The sequence below is a fragment of the Cricetulus griseus genome, chromosome 3, assembly GCF_003668045.3.
Source record: "Cricetulus griseus strain 17A/GY chromosome 3, alternate assembly CriGri-PICRH-1.0, whole genome shotgun sequence".
Taxonomy (NCBI): domain Eukaryota; kingdom Metazoa; phylum Chordata; class Mammalia; order Rodentia; family Cricetidae; genus Cricetulus; species Cricetulus griseus.
The window spans coordinates 91,162,039-91,184,260 of NC_048596.1; the positions used below are offsets into that span (position 1 = coordinate 91,162,039).

The 22,222-nt window shown below is 45.5% G+C and overlaps 1 protein-coding gene across 7 annotated transcripts in view; it reads left to right on the top strand.

The window, feature by feature from the left end:
- Dennd2b (DENN domain containing 2B) overlaps positions 1-22,222 on the top strand; it is a 184,745-nt gene that overhangs the window by 144,971 nt on the left and 17,552 nt on the right. For all 7 annotated transcript variants that reach the window (XM_035442292.1, XM_027410047.2, XM_027410049.2 and 4 more), the window contains 6 exons: positions 1,153-2,424; positions 7,380-7,516; positions 15,950-16,101; positions 19,124-19,339; positions 20,212-20,308; positions 21,237-21,281. In XM_035442292.1, the coding sequence (XP_035298183.1) occupies positions 1,153-2,424; positions 7,380-7,516; positions 15,950-16,101; positions 19,124-19,339; positions 20,212-20,308; positions 21,237-21,281 (1,919 nt within the window). The remainder of the gene's footprint in view (positions 1-1,152; positions 2,425-7,379; positions 7,517-15,949; positions 16,102-19,123; positions 19,340-20,211; positions 20,309-21,236; positions 21,282-22,222) is intronic.

Genomic DNA, 22,222 nt, shown 5'->3' on the forward strand with positions numbered 1-22,222 from the left:
TAACAAACTCTTGCCACCTTTGAACTAATATTGTTTGGAAAGAATTCTTGATCCAGGCAGATCTCTGTGAGTTTGAGGACAGTCTGGTCTACAGAGTGAGTTCCAGGACAGCCAAGGCTGTTAAACAGAGAAATCCTATTTTGAAAGGCAATAAATAAATATCTTTTTTCTTTTTTTCCAAGAAATTATTTTTTATTAGTTCAAATTAGAAACAAGCCTGCTTCACATGTCAATCCCTGCTCCCTCTCCCTCTCCCTCCCCTTCTCCCCCACCCCCCACCACTTACTTACCTTATATGCCATCCTAGAACCTTCAAGCTGGGAAACAGCTAAGGATTGTTGGACATGAAACCACTTTTTTAGGGTAGAGATAACTAAAGAAAGAAACTTCTGAGAGAGTGGAAAGAACTCTTTCTTGAGGGGCCTGCCTAACCTTGGGGATCCTAATTCTGGTCAAGATAGTGGGATCCTGTACCCAGTAACACCCAAAGGTTTAAAGGGCAGATAGTTTGGGCATATATGTTTGAGATGCTTTAAGAAGTAATGTATTGGGTCTGTTTTGCTGCAGCTCATGGTCATTAGCATTTATTCTCATCTGCACATTCATTGGTATCATGGTTATAGCTCAGGGATGTTTATACTGTAAGACCAGTGTTACCACTTTCTGCTTTCTTCTATAGAGAGCCAGATGGCCACTTAGTGACACATTGCTGGTCTTACTGTCATAGTTGACAGCCACAAACTCTTGGGATTTTCTAGTCTGTTGTAGCACAGTGCTCTGCACCATACATTACTCAGTTCTCCTAGGATGAGCTAGACAAGAAGGCTCATGGAGGCTGGCCTGCTGTGGCTAAAGAGCCATTCTCTACTTGAGGACAGCCTTGAAGACATCTATTAGATGAAGAGTACTTTTGTTGTTTGTTTTGGACATACTATCCCAGATTGGCCTCAAATTTACTGTGTAGCTAATGATAACCTTGAACTCATGATCTGCCTGCCTCCATCTTTCAAATGATTTGATTGGGGAGCAGGGCACTTAAAGAGTATTTTTGAGACTTCTGCAGGAACAGAATATCAGAGTGAACACGACTCCTCTGATTTTTAGACCCCTCACCACCATTTTTCTTTTCTTTTTTCTCCTTTTTGCTCTTAGGTCTCAGTCAGTCTCTCCACCTCCAGTTTTGTACCCACCAAGAAGTCCCATCTACCCACTCAGCGATAGTGAAACTTCAGCCTGCAGGTACCCCAGCCACTCTAACTCCCAGGTGCTCTTCAAGGACCGGCACCCTCGCAGTCCTTCACTCCTAGGTCCTCAGGATCCCTCCCCAGAGACTTCACCACCCATCTGTACCCTCAAGGCTACCAGCTTCAGTTATTTGGACAGAACCCCTTCAGTGCGCAAGAAAGAGGACCAGAAGGAGACTGCCCAGGCTACAGCCCAGGATGCAGAGGGTGTGGCTGCTTGCCTCCCCCTTGCACAGAGCACCCCATTCTTAGGACCAGCGTCTGGCCCGCGGAGTGTCTTGCTGACTTGCACTGGTACCCGAGCCCATAGTCTGGGCATCCGGGAGAAGATTTCAGCATGGGAAGGTCGCCGAGAGGCTTCACCCAGGATGAATCTGTGTGGAGAGAAGAGGGAAGGCTCTGGCAGCGAGTGGGCAGCCAGTGAGGGCTGCCCCAGTGTGGGCTGCCCCAGTGTGGGCTGCCCCAGTGTGGTGCCATCTCCCTGCAGCTCAGAAAAGACCTTTGATTTCAAAGGCCTCCGGAGGATGAGCAGGACCTTCTCTGAGTGTTCCTACCCTGAGACAGAGGAGGAGGGAGAGGCACTCCCTGTGAGGGACTCTTTATACCGGCTGGAGAAGCGGCCAAGCCGGAGTGAGCCCAGTGCCTTGCTCAGGAGTCATGGCAGCAGGAAAGAGAGCTCAGCAGTGCTGAGCCGGATCCAGAAAATTGAGCAAGCCCTAAAAGAGCAGCCTGGCAGGGGTCTCCCCCAGCTCCCCAGCAGCTGTTACAGTGTAGACCATGGGAGGAGGAAGACTGGAACCTTGGGCACCTTGGAGGAGCCAACAGGGAGTGCAAGTTTGAGCTCCAGCAGGGCAGGAGGAGTATCTGGAACCGTGGGGGAGGCAGGCCCACCTCTGGACAGGGAAGGTAGTGGTTCCGTGAAGTCAGGGACCCCTGGAAATAGCCCTAGCCCACTGCTGCTGCCTTCGAAGAGCTCCCCTGATCCCGCTGTGAATCCCGTCCCAAAACCTAAGCGTACCTTTGAATACGAGGCTGACAAGAACCCTAAGACTAAGCCAAGTAATGGTCTACCTCCTTCACCCACACCTGCTGCTCCACCCCCTTTGCCTTCCACACCAGCTCCACCAGTCACCCGGAGACCAAAGAAGGACATGCGTGGTCACCGGAAGTCACAGAACAGGTAAGGCATGCCCTCCTGTGTCAGGTAGTGGGACCCAATGGCATTCTTTTAAATGAAAGAAGCAAAAGCAGATTATGCTTGGGTCACATGAGTGTGCTACAAGTTCTGAAGCACTGAATAGTTGTTTGTTTGGCAGGGAAAATGGAATGGTTCTCATGCCTCCCTCTCCACCTTGTCATTTTGTAGCTGGCCTGGAATTTGCTATGGACTAGGCTGGCTTTGAACTCACAGAGATCCTCTTGCCTTGGCTTCCTAACTGCTGTGTTTAAAGTCATGTACCACAGGCCTGTTCTTCTGCTCTTGAATGGGAGAGTGAGGGAGGGTGAAAGCCACTCTTGGCAGTGCTGGGTACTGAAGCTTTTGGCTAGGTTTGTTGGGGTGAGCTAGCTATATTAAAGATTCTTTAGTCCATCCCTGGAAGGTTAAAGTTATCTTCATTGTAGGTCTTCTAAAGAAGATAGTCTTTTGAAGGACTGATGGGATATTGGCATCACAACCACATGACGTGCCTGCTCTGAAAACTAATTTCTTCTTTTAAAAAGTTTTAATCATTTATGTTTATATTATATGCATTGGTGTTTTGCCTGCATGAACATTGGTTGGGTCTGATACTGGAATTACAGACAGCAGTAAGCTGCCATGTGGGTGCTGGGTATCGAACTCAGATCTTCTTGAAGAGCAATCTGTGCTCTTAATGGATAACCCATCTCTCTAGAACCCTGAACATTAGTTTCTTAAAGTGAAACTGTACCGGAGGAGTTCATTTTATCACCAATACAGGGATGTTGACAAATTCAGTTTGATTTCTTTCTTGTAAGGGGCTCAGCTTGTACAGGTGCCCTGGTTCTGTTTCAAAGGGTGGTTCTTGGGTCCTGAAAAAGAGACATATGGGAAAATATTTCACCAGCTTTTTGGCCAAATCCAAGAACTACCTTTTCTGGGAGCTTCCATTTGTTCCTGGTCAGTCTTGATACATTTGGCCCTGAACTAGTAGGGACAGCTCCTAGGAGTGGCTTAGAATCTGGAGCTGGTGAAAGTTGAAAGATACCTGTTAACCTGATTCTGTGGCAGGTTGGAAGCAAGCACTCTTTGGAATCCTTACCTTTAACGTACATATCCCAAGATCGTTTCCCTTCTGGGAATCTTCTAGTATGTTACCATTCTTCATGCTTCATCCAGCATATCCTGTCTTAAATAGAGACTTTCCATGTGTAGAGGGAGAATCACAAAGTTCCAGACTCCTGAGCTAGAGTACTTCACAGCTATCTACAGTCTTATGTTTTTGTATATCCCAAGAATGCTTATTGGCTCCTTAATTTATTTACCAGCCTGTCAAGTGAGCTTGCTTTGTTCATATTCATCCATTTCTGCTAACATCCATCTAGAGCCTTCTATACACCTAACCTTATGCTGATCCAAGGGACACAGAGACAAGTAAGACATGGCTCTTCCTTCAAGGACTTGATGATTTGATATATAGATAAATCGTGGATACCATGTTATGCATCATGACCCCTTGCAGTGCAGAATGCTGCAGAGACTCAGAGGTGAAGCATCTAAATTCAGCTCAGAAGTGAGGGAGGCCACTCCCGGAGGTAATTACTGAGCCAGAGTTGGAAAAACAAAAAACAGTTGACTAGGTAGCAAGGAGTGCGGGAAAGTTGATCGACCCTAAGATGTTATATGTATTCCCATATGTCACATTTGCATGTAATTTGTACACACACACACACACACACACACACACACACACACACAAGGCCACAAAAGTATGGTGGAGTCTCTTAAAGAATTTTTCAGATGTTAGCCTGTGCATTTGGAGAAAAACAGGAACAGTTAAAATAGTGTGGGCTGTTGTGCTTGCTTGTCTGAACCTTGAATGTTTTTCCCCTGAGGAGCACATGATGGTAAGTTTGTATGTCAAGCATGCTTCTTACAGACTTAGTTTAAAGAAACAAAAACCAGATATTTATTATATTCAATCAAGGGGGGCATAAAATTTCTGAAGGAGAGAGGCTGGGGAGCTGGGTTAGTCAGTTTCATGCTTGCCATACAAGGATGAAGGTCGGAGTTTGTATCCCCAGCACCCCTGTAAAAACTGGGCATGGTACATGGCAACCCCAGCTGGTGGGAGTGGAGTCAAAACAGTCAGATCCCTGGAGCTTGTGGGCTAGCCAACCTAGATAAATCAATGAGCTCCAGAGACTGTGTCTCAAAAAAACAAGGCACACAGGAGTGGCACACACCTTTAATTAATCCCAGCACTTGGGAGACAGGTGGAGAGGCAAGCCTGGTCTGCATAGTAAGTTCCAAGTCAGCCAAGGCCACACAGAATGAGACACTGTCTCAAAAACAAACACAAAAAAACAAGATGAAGAATAATTAAGGAAGATAACCAAGTCCAGCTTTCACACCTACATGAATATGTACAGACATGCACACTTAACAAAAAAATCCTGGAAAAACAGAGTCTATTTATCTTGATGATAGGCAATGTGTTGGCTTTCAACATGGTACTTGTATTAGATGTTCAGTCTACACTTACACAAATGAAGACTTGATCTCACATAGTATTTGACTTTTTAGTTGGGAAGTCTAGGCCCAAGACAGAAATTTATGAGTCATCAGGAATAAAGTGCTTGGCCGTGGATATTTGTACATATGAGGAAAGGAAACCTAAAGACAGGATTCTGAGAAACCATGGCATTTAAAAGGCCACTTAGAACTGCATATGGTGGCACATGCTTTCAAATCCCAACACTCAGAATGTTATAGGCAGGCAATTTTTGTGAGTTTGAGGTCAGCCTGGTCTATATAGTGAGTTCTAGGTCAGCCACGGCTACATAGAAACCTGGGTCAAAATAATAAGAACAGCCTTTTAAAAAAGAGAATCCTAATATTCCCTGAGCAAAGACACACGGGGGTGGGCCTAGGCCCTATCCCAAAGGATACAATAGACATTGATGACACCCTATGGAAGGCCTCACCATCCAGGGGGAGCAGAAAAGATATGTGACAGATAAGGTTTTAGTTGGGGGGGGTAGGGGAGGATGGGTGGGAGAAGGGAACTGCGATTGTCATGTAAAACAATCCTGTTTCTAATTCAAATAAAAAAGTTGGAAAAAAAAAAGAGAGAGAGAGAGAATCCTAGCCAGGCATGGGGGAGGGAGGGAGGGAGAGAGAGAGACATACAGACAGACAGACAGACAGATTGATTTTCATTAGAGCCTGAAAAATAATTGGCAGGGTTATGTGAAAATTAGAGCTGATGGGAGTGCAGGATACTACCAGGATAAGAAGTGTTGTTTGGTTGAATGTTGCAGAGGGGCCAGGTGCACTTAAGTGGGTGGTGTAGCCAGTCCTTGATTTGCAACCCAGGGATCTCAAGATGAATATTCAATAAACAAGAAAGAAAGGGTATCATTGAAATAGGAAGGCACTCAAGGATAAGAAGGGTTCAGTCATTGATGTTTTTTCCCCAGTAGACATGAGGGTAAATTCAGAGGACCTGTGTGGTGAAAAGAGAACCAGCTCATAAGTTGTCCTCTGACCTCCACATGCATGCCTAAAATAAGTACACATAATTAATATTTTAAAAAAGGGTCAAATGCCATGTCAAATGTATCTGTTCATGTGTCATCTCATTGGGCTTCGCTGGGAGGGACATGCTTTGGATAGATGATGTTGCCAGCATCCCAACTTGGAAGAGGGGAAAAGAAGAAGACGTCTTAGGATCCAAGAAGCTGTAGTTCCAATTCTGCAGTGTAGGTTATCTGGTGGGTAGGAACAATAGACTGTCCAGAGAGACACTACAGCTGATTACTCTTTGAGTTCTACAGAAGGAGAGGTCTGACACTGTTTTGAGGGTTCAAACCTTCTTGTGTTAACAAGCCATCTTGTTCTAGCTATTTCTTCCACCCCTCTAACAGCCCTGGACATGACCTTCCAGTGTAGAGCCCTTATGTTCTCCTCAGAGATCTTGCTAGGAACTAACTGATTGTTCTCTCTATTCCTTTGGAAATGGTAGAATCTTCTCAAGAAGGATGCTTTTAGGTCTGAATGCCAGAATTGTGGTTGGAAGCTTAAGACAGCAGGCAGCATTGGAAAATCCTGCTTCTGTCCCTCCAATCTTCTAGTTTGTAAATGTCACAATACCTGCCAGCTCTATTGTGAAGGCCAGTGAGATGACACAAGAACAGGTATATTTGCCCAGTGGTGGTGGCTCACGCCTTTAATCCCAACACTGGGGAGGCAGAGCAGCACTAGGGAGGCAGAGGCCGTGAATCTTGAGTTTGAAGCCAACCCGATCTACAGCGCTAGTTCCAGAACAGGTGAGAGATGGGGGGGGGGGTAATTTGATGGCATCTGATCACTTTTTAAAATTTATTGTTTGGGGGCTGGAGAGATGGCTCAGAGGTTAAGAGCACTGGCTGCTCTTCCAGAGGTCCTGAGTTCAATTCCCAGCAACCACATGGTGGCTCACAACCATCCATTATGAGATCTGGTGCCCTCATCTGATGTGCAGATATATATGGAAGCAGAATGCTGTATACATAATAAATAAATAAAAAATAAATAAAATCTTTTTAAAAATTTATTATGTTTATTTTCGGCATGTATGTGGAGGTCAGAGGACAACATACAAGAATTGTTTCTTACCATGTGGGTACTAGGGTTTGAACAGGGGTCATTAGGCTCAGTGGAAGCACCTTTCCTGCTGAACTAGCCCAAAGTGTTTTTAAATTGTGGAAGTTATTAATTCATACTGGTATTAGAAAAGATAAGCACATTACAGTGGCTCAGACTGGGGCCCTTTAGACCGTCTTGTCCTCTTGCTCAGAGGTATAATAACAAGTTTGAAGAGGAGGGCCTCTGATCATTACTGTTCCCATGGCTCTTCCCAACAACACAAAGGGATCTGATCCAGCCAAAATGACTCTTGCTTTTGTCCACAGAAAATCCTTTGAGTTTGAGGATGCGTCCAGTCTCCAGTCCCTGTACCCCTCTTCTCCTACTGAGAATGGTACTGAGAATCAACCCAAGTTTGGATCCAAAAGCACTTTAGAAGAGAATGCCTATGAAGACATTGTGGGTAAGCAGTGGGAGAGGTAGTAGGGGTGGGCCTTCCCTAGGGACTATAGAACAGCTACTAGAAGGAGATGTTCATAGGTCCACCTCATGTGGAACAGCATGGTTCCTTCCACCTTAGGTAATTTCTGGAAATGATAACAGAGAAGCTGAGCCTAACCCTGAGTGAGCTGAAATCCTGTGGCCTTTGGGACCACAGGAAGAGACAAATGACGTCATTCCTTTCTTATGTTTTTGGAAGACTTGAGACACCAACAGATACTCTTTCCTTAGCTGTGTACCCTTAGGCAAGTCACTTAACTTTTGCAGGGCTCTGTTTTTCTATAAAACAATGGCACTATGAGACTGGGAACAATAATTAAGTAGTAATTAATACTACTTAAGATTGTTGTTTGGGGGTTTGGAGAGATGACTCAGTAGTTAAGAGTACTGGATGTCTTTCCAGAGGACACAAGTTCAGTTCCCATCACCGGATGTGGCAGCCCACAACTGTAACTCTAGTTCCAAGGTGATCTTTTACGCCGCCTTCTGGCCTCCATGAGTACTACACACACATGATGCATATGTATACATTCAGGCAAATACTTGTATACATAAATTACAAATAAATAAAATCTCAAAAAAATTGTTGTTAGGATTAAGTGAGCTAAAACTATGACATTGGCAGATTTGGTGGCTAGTATAAGCCTGCTTCCTGGTTCAAAGACATCTGTTATTTCTAAGTGACTTAAGAGGCTTAAGAGGTGAAGGAGTTCAGTGCAGTGCCATTTATATGGTCACTGATCCTTTATGAGAGTTCTTCCTTCCTGACCTAATTCCCTCCCAGAGACCCACTCACAAGGGTTTCTGGAAGGAAACCCTTGTGAATTTTGAGGGAACAGACATTCAGATGCATATCCCAGTTTCATAGATTCTAAAAAAAGAAGATTCCTGTATCACAAAGGACTTTGTCATTTATGGCACAGCAGGCAACATGAGCTCCATGTTTCCCTAGGCTCACTCTCCTCCACCACAGTGACATGAGGCTTTGGGAAGAAGGCCTCAGCAGAAGTGCCAAACCCCACATTTATAGGAGACACTGGGTTTTTCAAAGACTTGCAGTAAATCTGCTCAACTGTTGCCCTACAAGAACAGTTTCTGGTCAGAAAACAGATTGCCTCTGCCTGGGCCATAGACAGTGTCTTCACCTTTCAGAGATGTTTTCTATATAAACACCTGGAGAATATAGTTTGGAACCATTCATTCCTCCTGCCCTGAAGAGCTACAGTGCAGCACTGTTAGAGTTATCTCCCAGCAAGGGAATAAGCATGGTGTGAGCAGGCTTGATTTCAAGGGTCTACAAAGGAATAAATGACAGTGTTGGGTTTGGCTTATTTTGAGTATTTTTGTTTTGCTTTTGAGACAAGTCTTTTGCTATGCATCTCAGCATAGTCTGGAACTCTAAATCCTCCTGCCTCAGCCTTTGGAGTAACAGGATTATAATAGGCACATACTATCCTTTGGCAATTTTTTTTGGTGTTCATTTTAGTTCTATCCTTATCTCCTTCAGGGAGACATTGATTCTATGTGAAATCTGTCTCTGAATAGATCAACAAAGCAGGGAGAAGCAGTGTGCTGTCCTCATTTTAGTGCTGTCTTGCTCTATCTCGGGTCTTGAATTCTGAGAACATGGTCTTAATTAACATTAGAGAGAGTAATGACCACAGTAGAGAGAACCTTCTAGATTCTTAGGATTTGAGAATCTTATGACGAAGTGAGCATCTAGTTCCCCATTGGTTTGTGCCATCTCTTCATAGTTTCCTCCTTATTTTTGGTTTATCTTTATTTTTATGTGTTATTATTTTATGCATCTGAGTGTTCTGCCTAGATGTAAGTGTGTGAACCATGTGCATGTCTGGTGCCTGCAAAGGTTGGAAGAGGGCATATAATCCTCTAGTGGGAACTGAACTCTTGTTCTCTGCAAGAACAGCAAGAGCTCTTAACCACTGAGCTCTTTCACTAGCCCCCATAGTTTCCTCTTTACCAATTACTGGGCTAGCACCTTTTGGGATATAGTAACCACATTCAGACCCACAGACATACTGCTTTCCTGTGTATGGGGCATGTAGCATGTGTTCATGGGAAATTGCATTGCAGCAGTAAGATTGCAAGGACAAGAGCCCTATGTGGGGAATAATAGCTCTGTATTCAGAGCTGACCCAGAGCTATGGGGATTAGAGCCAAAGGTCCAGAATTTAGGTAAGCAGTTAAGAAAGATGCTTCAGTACCTGTTTTATCTTGTACAACTTTCATCTGTCAGAAAAGCATCCAGCCTCCTGTGTGTTTCCTTACCTTCTCATACAGTGTCCCAGAGTGGAAGAACATTTCTAATGAGTGAAGAGACAGCTCTGTTGTTTCATCTTCCATCATCATCCCAGCCTCCCTGCCTCCTATCACAGGGCCATTTTTTTTGTGGGGGGGGAGGGGGGGTTCGTGGCAGGGTTTCTCTGTGGGTTTGGAGGCTGTCCTGGAACTAGCTCCTATAGATCAGGCTGGTCTCGAACTCACGGAGATCTGCCTGCCTCTGCCTCCAGAGTGCTGGGACTAAAGGCATGTGCCAACATGGCTACACAGGGTCATTTTTAATTGGCAAAAAATGTAATGTTATTATTACTGCTCAAGGCTCTTGTGAGTGTTCACTATGACTGCCATACGATGGCAGAAAGCTGTAGATTTTTTATTATCCCTACAGCACAACTGGCAGGAAGAACTGTAATCCTTATTGTTTGCTTACATGTCTTGGGAAGCCTTTCTGTGCTGCCCAAGGATTTCAGGGGAGGATATATTCTTGCAGCAACTGAACTAAGAGAAGGTGACTCTCTCTCTCTCTCTCTCTCTCTCTCTCTCTCTCTCTCTCTCTCTCTCTGAACTCTGAACTCTGTTTAGGGATGTGTCTTAGGGTTTCTTAGGTTTTTTTTTTTTTTTTTTTTTTTTTGATTTTTCGAGACAGGGTTCTCTGTGTAGCTTTGGCTGTCCTGGAACTCACTCTGTAGACCAGGCTGGTCTTGAACTCACAGATCCATCTGCCTCTGCCTCCTGAGTTCTGGGATTAAAGGTGTGCGCCACCGCCTCCTGGCCATAGCAACTCTTATAAAGGAAAACAATTCATTGAGGTGACAGTTTAAAGTTTCAGAGGTTCAGTCCATTATCATCATGGTGGGGAACATCTTGATCAGAAGGCAACAGAAAGTGAACTGTGACACTGGGCATGCTTGGGACATTATGAGACCTCAAAGCCCACCCTCACAGTGACATACTTCCTCCAATAAGGCCATTACTACTCCAACAAAGACATACTTCCTAATAGTTCCACTCCCAGTGAGTTCATTGGGGCCAACTATCTTCAAAATATCACAGGGTGTTTGGGGAAAATGTTTTGGAGGTAGTGTCTAGGCAGAGAACTATTTCCTGGACCTTTTTAGGAGGGGAGGCTATTTTCCTCTTGTGTGTTAGGGAGACCCTATTCTACTCTGGGATATTATGTGAAGAGACAAGAAATGTAGGGTCTGTTTGGTTCCTTCTTTGGTGGATGAGGTAAAGCTCTAGGGGGAAGTGCTGTACACAGTAAAGCTGGGATTGGGCATCTTCCTTAATCATTCATCTAACTTCTGGATCCTTGAAGCCTTTTGTAGAAGGAAGGGGAATGGGGTATAGGAAAGAGGGTAAGAGTCCCCCAGGCATTGATTTGGGTGTTTGCCTTTTGTGGTTTGGGGTGGAGTCTGTTAGGCCAATGCCTTGGGTATATTCTTTTGTTTTGGATCTCCGACAACAGCTCAGTCTGAATCTTAGGACCTAACTAGAGAGGATTGAAGAAAAAAATACAAGGGGAAATATTTTCTTTCTGTTAGATTCTGGTTGGTTTTCATACACTTTCTTCAAAGAGGTTCAAGAATGTGGAGCCCTCTTAGAGGCTTCCAGAGCTTTCTTGTTGCTGAACTTTGAAGGTCACTTTAGGATTGATCAATGGCTCTTGACTTCTAATAGCCTTGGTCTTTCTTATGCAGCCTCAGCTTTGTGGGATTAAAGCTGTTTCTGGTTCCAATTGGATTATCCAGCTTTGTGCTGCTTCAGGTCCACTGAGACAAAGGAAGCTGTATTCTGGGCCTATGCTGATAGATTTGTGAGGGAGGCAGAGAGCACCCATGCTAAATTTCCATCTTGGGTACATCCCTTTGGCCTGGTGTTCCTGGATTGTTAGAGACTGTAGCCCATTGGCCCAGAGGCTAATAGGTCATCTCTGTTAACAGCAAACATGAGCAAAGCACTTTGGGGAATTTACTGGCCTCCTGCCCACATCAGGCATGATGCCTGAGGTACTATTGGGTGGGATACTCAGAAAGGCAGAGATTTAAAAGGCTGCTGATTTGCAGTAGTAAGATTAAAGAAGATACTTGCTGCCTTGCTGCTTCCTGAGGCTGTTAACCTCTGTCTGTCTAACTTGACATTGCCCTTGGAAGATGCTGCTGTTCTATAAAGCGTGCTGCGTTCCGAGCCTGATAATGAAAAATGCACCTTAGAAAGCAGCTTGCTAAGGAGTTATGTGGAGTGGCCTCTACCTAACCAAGTAGCCTGGACTGCATGCCTGTTGAGATTCCCACTCCCATCAGTAAGCTGAAGCCCAGTGAGAACTTCCAGGATACTGGAACTTCAGTGGGATACAAGTCAGGACAGAGCCAGTAGGCCTTGCCAGTAAAGCCTTTTCAGCTTTTTTTCTGCCTACTCTCATTCACCCCCCACCCCAGGCTAGGCAACATTAAGGAATAGAAGGAACCTACCACCATACATGATACTGCCACAGGAAGCAAAGCAACCAAGATGTGTGGCCCAGGGAAACCTGAGAATTGGTGTCAAGCCTTAGAGGGTGGGTAACAGCAGTTACTGATCCCTCAGCCTGGCCCTTTCCCTTCTGTGTGAGGGAGGGAGAAAGGAGGAGACCCAGGAGAAATAGCCAGTTGAAGCCAGAGGATGGCTGGGGGTGGGGGTGGGGTGAGCTACAGACTAAGGCCTTAGCTGTGGTTGCAGCTCAGGAAGCTTGGAGTATTATGGGTATCTTGGATACATGCACTCCTTTCTAAACTGTTATTCTAGTTTATTTGGGAATTGGGAATGAAGAAGGCAGTTTTCCTGTGTACCAGCCCAAAGAGCTGTGGAGAAGAGTGGGACTAGGACCTGGTGAACCTGGAGTCTTCTTCTAGACGAATCAGTGTGCTGAGATTGGGTTCTGGCAAGCCCTTTTCAGAAGAATGCAAAGCAGAAGTGACTGGGGATGTCTCTGGTCCTTATCTTGTCAGCAAAGCTGGGAAAGGTTGGGACCTCTGGTTTCTCAAGCCAAGCTTAATGAGATGGGGCTGCTCAGTGACAGTGTTGGCTTACTACTCTATCACCCTCCAAATGCTGTATGGACTGCCCTTAGGAAGCCATGTAGTGTTCTGAGCACAGCCTCTCCTTTGGTGTTTACTTGCTCTCAGAAAATTCAGTTTATTGGCTCCGGAACTCAGCATCTCTTTGCTCTTTGCCCATCCATGCCTCCAGTCATCTTTCCTGCCTGCAGAGATGGATGATTGGGATTTCATCAATGAAACAGTCATAATGAAACTTGTCACCAGGCGCAGGTGACAAATGAACTGGTATCAATAAGTGTGCAGGGATCAACCAAGGCTAGGAAGCAGAGCATGGTGATTAGTGAGTTACTTAGATTAGAGAAGAAAGAAGCTGGCACTAGGGCTGGACAGGAAGAACAGGAAGAGGCAGTCCCAGCATGCAGAAGTTGGTGCTCTCCAGCTGTTCTTTTCCAGGTTGTCACTAACATGCAGCCACACTGTGCATCTACTGCTTCTCTGGGCCTCATCTTGCACCTATTTCTCGGGGCCTTAGATTTTATATCAATTTTCAAAGCTCTTGATTCTGGGAAAAAAAGGAGAGAAGAATATAGGGAAAAAAGAATTAGATTTGGGACTCACAGCATGGCCCTCAGACACCATTAGGAAGTTTAAAAAATACCTAGGGGTAGAAACGGGGGCCAGTCAGTCCATCTCTCTTGCTGTGTCCATCCTCTCTCTCTCTCTCTCTCTCTCTCTCTCTCTCTCTCTCTCTCTTTGTTCTGGGTGGGGCATTTGATAATGTATGAACAGTTTTGGTTGTAACTGAGGGAGGCTAATGTCAAGCTAGTATTGCAAGGCCAGAATTGCTATAAACATCCTATAAGTGGTCAGTTTATCAACCCAAAGTGTTGACCACTCAGAGAACCTTGATGAAAAGGGATTGAGATGGGTCTTCCTATAAGCTGGAGATAATAAGGATTCTGGCCAATCACATAGCCCAAGACAATTTGAATGCGAGTGAAATAAATATAAACAAATATTCTTCCTTAGTCTGGACAGTAATGCACTGGTCCTGTTTTACAGATCAGGAAGAATTGTGCCCTGGCATTCTTTATCATCTTTACCTCCCAACCTTGTAAGATATTTGTTAGGTAGGAACCAAAAAGTAGAAAACCACCCCATTTCCTGCTGAAGTATGCCTCACAGTGGAGTAGACTGGGAAAAAAACATGCAGGGGATGCTGGACTTAAGACTTGAGACAGACAAGGCCACTGGGCCAACTTTACTTAGTCAGGATTCTGGAATGGAAAAGAGTCATTTTAATGTCATGGCTGTTACAGGAAAAGATCTGCTCCATTTCTGGGGACCATGTGGTGTTGGGAATCACTTAATCCAGCCCCAACTCTTTTCTTGACCCATCCTTGACTCATAAGTTTACAGAGATTTGTATTGCTCCTGCTGCAGTCTGTAGCCTCACTCCCCTACCTCTGTAAAGACATTTCCTAAATTCATTGCGGTTTCTTATTTAATAAATAGATGCTACAGTTTAGGAGAACCTTAGCTTCTTGAGGAATCTCTAAGCATGCTGAGTTTGGGTTTTCTCCTGTTACCTGTTTAGGGAAGTTATAATTCCAGCAACCTCTGTTTCCACTCCTATAGGAGTGGGGTCTGACTACTGTGGGGGGTAAGGTACATGCAGGCATCAGCAGGATAGGCATCAGGCTCAGCATTCCCCCAAGCTCTGTCCTGCTCATAGTGCAGGAGCAGATCCTTCCCTAGGCTTGCTAACTGCCATGGAGATTCCAAACAATGACACTGGGACTAGGGCAAGAATACAGAAAGACAAGGGAAAGTGGAGTGAGGGTTGTATTTGTAAGGAGTCTCTTTACATCTTGTTACCACCATGATTTTATTATTGGGATTAAGCCTAGACTGATGTTACAACATGACTGGTTGATATTATTGTATGTTAGAAAAGCCTTATTGCTTTAATCCCAGCACTCAGGAGGCAGAGGCAGGTGAATCTCTGTGAGTTTGAGGCCAGCCTGGTCTACAAAGTTGAATTCCAGGACAGCAAGGGCTACACAGATAAATCCTATCTCAAAATAAAAATAAAAATATAAGAAAAAAGAAAGAGAAGCCTCATTATATATCAGAGAAAGGGAGGGGTAGGGTATAATTTAGGAAAGGGTACATCTCAACAGTCTTATAATCTGTAAGAGTAGGGACTGTGTTTAGGGCTTTCCTGAGATTTTCTGGTAGCATCAATACAGTGCCTATTGGCAGAATCTGGTCCTGAGACACAAGAACTCTCCCCCTTTCTTTTGGCCCAGGCTCCTTCCAAGCCTTTCACACTCCCATGTCACTGCAGAAAAGTGTGCCAAATGGGGAGTAACAAGGGTTCTCTTTTTGCTGAGATCAGCAGTAGAGATGGTAGCCTATATTATGGAGAGAGAGAGAGAGAGAGAGAAGAGAGAGAGAGAGAGAGAGAGAGAGAGAGAGAGAGAACAAAGTTTCAAAGTTGTACTGAATACTCACTGTGACTGCTTGGCCCTCTAGTTACCTGAGACAAGACCCCTTCCTGAAATACTTGGAGAGCAGAGGAATAGATTAGAGGATCTAGTGAAGCTCTGCTCCCTAGAGTTCTTCGAGTTCTTTCATGCTCACCCCTGAAACTGGATGCAGGAAGACCCAAGAAAAGTTGAGTAAAGGGACAGTTATAGTATCTCTGAAAGCCTTTCCAGAAGTGCCGGTCTCCAGGGCTTTACCAGCACAAACGCTAGAGCCAGGGCCAGACTCATGGTGTCAGTTTTGTCCTCTGTCAGTCTTGTGCAATCCCTTAATTTATAAGGCAGTGGCCAGACAAGGCTGAGCAAAGATGAACTGGAAATGGGGAGTGGGGGCCTCAGCTTGTAGACTTGGAGCCAGGATCTGTTTGTAGCCTCCCTACTGTTGACAGGCAGCTGCATGACTCATGAGCTGAAGGGCCAGGCAGAAGCTGTTCTCTGTGGTTCACAGGAGTTGTGCTTATATCTCTGATTCTGTCCTTCCCTTCTCTAACTTTGCCTGCTCTGCAGGAGAGCTTCCCAAGGAGAATCCCTATGAGGATGTGGAACTTAAGAACCGAAGAGCTGGAAGAAAATCTCAGCAACTGTCTGAGAACTCCTTGGACTCTTTACACAGGATGTGGAGTCCCCAAGACAGGAAGTACAACAATCCACCCATGCAGGTAATGCAGTTCTAGCCTAGGCAATGTGAAGGCCTTGTCCTCAAGGGATAAGGTCAGCTTTCACTTACGCACTGGTACTGGCTGGCAGTTGGCAGAGGAGGTTGCCTCAGGAAAGAGCATTGCCTTCTGCCATGTTGAAACTGCCATGGACAGTTGAGATGTACCTTTAGGGCATCCTGGCTTGCCTTTTTCTTTTCTTACCATCTAAGTTCTAGCAACAAAACAAAACCAGGAGCTCCCAAAGACTACTATATGTATTCCTTTCTTCAGTGGAAAACAGGAAGACAGGGCTCTCTTTAGATCCTTTACATTCTGTAACTCTGCCACAAATCGTCTTGGTCCTGGCATTTGAGGCTCCATGGCTAGACTTGGAGAGCCAGCCAGTATCAAAAGCTTCTCAGTGAGAAGGCCCAGGGAGGATCTGTGTTCTCAAGGTGGGTTCCAGCTTTTCTTGGTCTCTGTTCCCACTAGCACTTGATGGAGGGGTTGCTTCAGGAAAGAGTTGTGTACCTAGGGACTTCTGCCAAGTTGTAACACTTTGTGGGCAGTCAGGTAGGATGTCCTCAGGGATGCTTGCCTTCCTAGAAATGTGTGGGATCCACTGCCAATTAGGCTCTATACTGGAAAGCATCAGTGTTTATGGGGAAAGGGGTGGAGATATAGGTTGGGACTGGAGAGAGGGGTACCCAAGATGTTGTAGTGAGGGTGCTACTTAAGTATGAGGTCCACCTTGCTGAATCCTAGTTGTCAAAACCTAGAATCCTGTTCTGTCTATGGAAGAAGTCAGTGTGGTCAGTCTTCCAGAATCACAGAGCAGAGCAGACTGTCAGGAGGGAATAGGAGTGTTTGGGACTGGGGAGATGGTGCAGTGCGTAAAATGCTTACTGTACAATGTGAAAATCTAAGCACATATTTCCCCTGAACCCATGTAAAGCTAAATGCAGTAAATCCCAGTGATCCTATAGCAAGATTGGAAGTGGAGAGTCTGAAGAAGCTAGTGGGTCACCTAGCCAGACATACAGAAGCAAATATGGAGAGACCCTGGCTCAAACAAGGTGGAAGGTGATGATCAACACCTGAAGTTGTTCTCTGCCCTGCATGTGTATACCCACATTCAAACAGGTATACACACACACACACACACACACACACACACACACACACACGCGCGCACGCGCACGCGCGCACGCGCACACGCACACGCGCACACACACACGCACGCACGCACGCACGCACGCACGCACGCACGCACGCGAGCACAGGCACACATGCAAGCATGCACATGTGCCTTCCAAACAAAAATGGTCTGGAGAGCAGTTAAGAGCACTTACTATTGCTGGGCGGTGGTGGCACGTGCCTTTAATCCCAGTACTTGTGAGGCAGAGACAGGTGGATCTCTGTGAGTTCAAGGTCAGCCTGGTATACAGAGCGAGTTCCAGAACAGCCAGGGCTACACAAAGAAACTGTCTCAAAAAACAAACAAATAAACAAGCCAGCCAGCAAATAAACAAAAATTACAATTCTTGTAGAGAACCCAGGTTTAGTTCTCAGTACCCACATGGCAGCTCACAACCATCTGTAACTCTAGATCCAGGGGATTTAATGCCTCTTCTGACCTCCACAGATAACTGACACACATGCAGGTAAAGCATCCATACACATAAAATAAATAACTCTTTAAAAAATAGCAACAACAATAAAGATGTGTTTGAGGAGTAAAGTTAAGGAAGGGAGAAAGAAGAAAGCTGAAAGGCCCAAAGAAGCTTTTAGACAAGCTCATTCTGGTCTTGTCCAGAGTGCCAGGAAGCAGGAAAAGTTAGGCGGGTAGAAAAACAAGCTGTCTCTGACCTACCCAAGTAATTCTTTAATGGACAGATAAAAGGACTTGGATATTTTATAATGTTGGGTAAAAAGTACATCATTTTTGTGGCTTTGAAATCATGTGGTAGTTTTGATAAAGCATTTATCGGTTTGATGTACTCTGCTCAAATAGGCTTCCATTGGATTTGTATTGCTAGCCTGATTGACTTGGAAAAGATATTGGCTGTGGAAAAGAAGGATTTTTTGAAAAATGAGGAGAATCCTCAGGAAATGCCTACTTTCCTGGAAGTCCCACTATTAATTCCCCAGTTAGGTGTTCTGTACTGAAGAATGTCAGCTGTTGACTATACAGGCCAGAGAATGAGGCAGCCTGGGGTGGCATGGTGTGACAGAGCTACTTGAATGTGAGGTCTGCCTTACTCAACTTTGGTGGCCACTGCCCAAGAGCCCTGTTTTCTAGAGGAAGTAAGCATGGCCTGGCTGCTAGGATTATATAGCAGAGCAGGCTAGCAGGTAGGGTATGGTCTCTTCCAGCAAAAGGATTTAGGACTGAGGAGGTAGGAAGACTGGATCACTTTCCACAGTCCTTGTCTCAAAGCTCAGACAATGCCTGGAGGATTCCTGCTTTGTCTCCTCTTTCTACTTAATAGATGATCTCAAAAAACCCTTACTTTATTTTTTGCGGGGGAGGCAGGGAAGGCTGGTTTTGAGACAGGATTTCTTCTCTGTGTAGATTTGGAGCCTATCTTGGCACTCACTCTGTAAACCAGGTTGACCTGGAACTCACAGAGATCTGTCTGCCTCTCTCTCTCTCTGCCTCTCTGCCTCTCTGCCTCTCTGCCTCTCTGCCTCTCTGCCTCTCTGCCTCTCTGCCTCTCTGCCTCTGCCTCTGCCTCTGCCTCTGCCTCCCGAGTGCTGGGATTAAAGGTGTGTGCCATCACTGCCCATTGGCTCTTGCTTTATTCCTTCCTGAAATAGTGAAACTTTCTTTGGGAAAGCAAGTATTTAATCTAGCCATTAACCTGGCCAGTGAACAGCTAAGGTCTTAAAAGAGGAAACCCTAGTATATTGGATTTCCAGCATGGAACTGATGAAGGCTGAGGTTGCCAGTCTTTGAGCTTCTATCTCCAGATACCAGCAGATGGATACCGACAAGACATTTGTGGTGAGCCTCTCTCTCATATCCTGTCCCTTATGCCAGCTGTCCGTGAAACCCAGCAGTCAGTCTCTGCGCAGTGGGAACTGGTCAGAAAGGAAGAGTCATCGTTTGCCACGATTACCCAAGAGGCATAGCCATGATGACATGATGCTGCTGGCTCAGCTGAGCCTGCCATCTTCACCCTCCAGCCTCAATGAGGACAGCCTCAGCACCACAAGTGAGCTGTTGTCCAGCCGCAGGGCCCGTCGAATTCCCAAGGTATCCTTCCCACTATGAGTCCAAGGCGCTAGGCAGGTGGGTGGGCAGGCAACCAGCTCTGCTCTGCCTTCCTTCCTTCCTCCTCTAATCTGGGCTGCTTCCTCAGTTCCCCTTGAATAGACTGAAGTCCCCCCTTTCCCCTGGTCCCTTGCCTTATCAATAAGATTACACTAACTGCTTCCTAGTACTCAGTTATTAGGGGGAGGGAAAAGACTAGCTGAGACTCCATTACCAAGTGTCATAGATGAATTTGGGTTCTTGTGCACATAAACATCTTCAGGGACCTAAAGAATCACACCGGCTCTTCCTATGTCTTAAAATCAAAGAGCTTTCAGCAATGATTTGCACATGTGTTCATGTGGCCAGTCTTCAGCCCAGAGCAGCAGGATTTAGCTAAATGATATTTTTAGCTTGCAAACAATGCTTGGGTATATTGAGAATTTAGCTTCTTCCTGTCAGGCCCCAGGTTATGGCCTAGAGAGGAAAGGCTAGAATCCTTGTTCCTGTTTTTATATGTGAGAAGTTCTTTGTCTCAGTTGGTTCGATGACTCTTGGGACCCAGGAGCTCCCATCCTGTCTAGTTTGATCACAGTTCCTTCCTTTGGGAAGCTAAGTTTAGTGTCCTTGTCTTGGGGCAGAAGCCCACTCCTGGGGCACAGAATAGATGGAGAGCTACCAAGCATGGCTAGTAAGCCTCCACTGGGGTCATTTCAGTAGGAAGACGAGTGCTGGGCCCAGCTGGACCAATGCAGAAAGCTCTTGCATGCCTGGAAGGGAAAGAATGGGCTCATAGTTCGTCTTCATGGAAGTAGGGGCAGCTAGTGTTAGAGTTACCTCACCCTCCCTGCTTTTTGTTTTTGTTTTTAAACCAGCTTGTCCAAAGGATTAACTCTATCTATAATGCCAAAAGAGGAAAGAAGAGATTAAAAAAGCTGTCTATGTCCAGCCTTGAGACAGCATCGTTGAGAGGTAGGCATTGATGTCTAAGCTGGGTAACCCTTGGGGGGTCCATGAACATCAGGAATGGGTTGAGATGTGGATTGATTTTGGTTTACCTCACATGGACTAGTAATGGGATCCTTCCCTCTTCTAGGAGGGTAGAGCCCTTCCAGAAGATGTCTGCATAAGTGGGAGGGCCCAAGAGGAAATTAGCTCTGGGATGGTTTCCTTCAGGCTTTGGGCTGTGAGGCCCTGAGTTAGTACATATGGGAATCTGCTTTGGGCAAAAGGAAAGGCCAGACTTACTGGGGACTGCCGTCTGTTTTCCATTTCAAATCTTGGGCTGTCTGAGACAGGGCCTTTGTATTCCAGGTGTCTAGGCCTCTCTGCTGGCTCAGTCTCCAACTTGCCCTCAGCTTTACCCAGATCAGCCCTGAGTAGGTGTTTGCATATAGATTAGCACTTGAGGTCTGATCTCTGAGCTATCCTGGTCCTAAACAACTTACCTCCTGCCCTCAGATGTCTGGCCATTGGCCTACATTAGCCCAGACTAGGTTTAGTCTGTCCCTCATGAGAAAAGTTGGGAGGCAGGCAGGTCAGCAAGATAGCTCAGCAGGTAAATGCATGTACTGCCAAGCCTGGAAACCAATGTTTGATCCACAAAACATACATTAACTCCTGCAAGCTGCCCTCTGACCTCCACACAAACATGGTTACATGCATACATGCATACACTCATACCCCCTATCTACCCTATACACACAGACACACACACACACACACACACACACACACACACACACACACACACACACACACACACACACACACGATAAATGAACATTAAAAAAAAACAAAACAAAACAACTCTTTTTACAACCCTGGAGGTGGGCTCCAAAAATATTTGCTACAAGGCCAGGGGCTCAGCAAGTATGTGTGCCTATTGTTATTTTTCCAGATGAGAACAGTGAAAGCGAGAGTGACTCTGATGACAGGTTCAAAGGTAAGGCTGACACCCCTCTGCAGCCCCAGGGAATCAGCCCTTCCTTGTGCATGCATGGGCCCGGGGTCTGTAGGAAAAGTCAACAGGAAGGCCAGCTAACAGACCATCAGAGAGGAGGCTGTACAGAAATTCTTCAAGCTCAGCCCTTCAGTGTTAAATCCAAATGTTGGTCTCATTACCAAATTTAAAGCACTGGACTTTGTTCATTCTTCCCAAGCCATTGTCCATGGAGACTGGCTACCACATTTTCTTGGTAAATATTATAAATCTGGAGGCCAGGTGTGGGTTCAGATTATAGTCAACTAACTCTTTTGGTTGCACCAACTCTTTTGGTATATAAACTGAGAATATTGTCCTCTGGCAGCCTTGAGGCCACTTGTCTCTCCTGTGACTGGAGAGGAGACAGAAAAGATCTACCTCCCTGAATAGGTTCCTAGACCTTGAGTATTTCAGATAAATTGGCACATCTCTGTGTTTTCTGTACTGGGAAACCCTGTGTAGATCCTCTTAGGTAAGTAAAATATGTAGGAGCTTGCTCCCTCCTTCAGGCCTTCACTGGTACCCAGACAAGCCAACTTTGGGTTTTAAGTTAGAGACAAAAGGCCCAGTTATAAGGACTCCAATTAAGGGTTCAGTGTTTAAAGCCATTGTGCCTATTTTACTTTCTAGTTCATACCTTCTGTGCTAACAGGAACTACAGGTATCTGCTAGTGGTACATCCCAAGGTGAACCTGGCTTAGACAGTACTGTTAGCCCCAGCTCAGCTTCCAGGGGCTCCAGGAAGATCAGAGCACTAGCTCCATGCATTAGCACAGTCATTTTGTGGGTTCAGATACCAATACTCATCTCTGAGACCTGGCTTTGGGAAAAGTCAGGTAAGATTTATGCACATAGAGGTTAACCAGAGATGGAGCCCTAAGTCAGGTGGATGGGGCTGATGG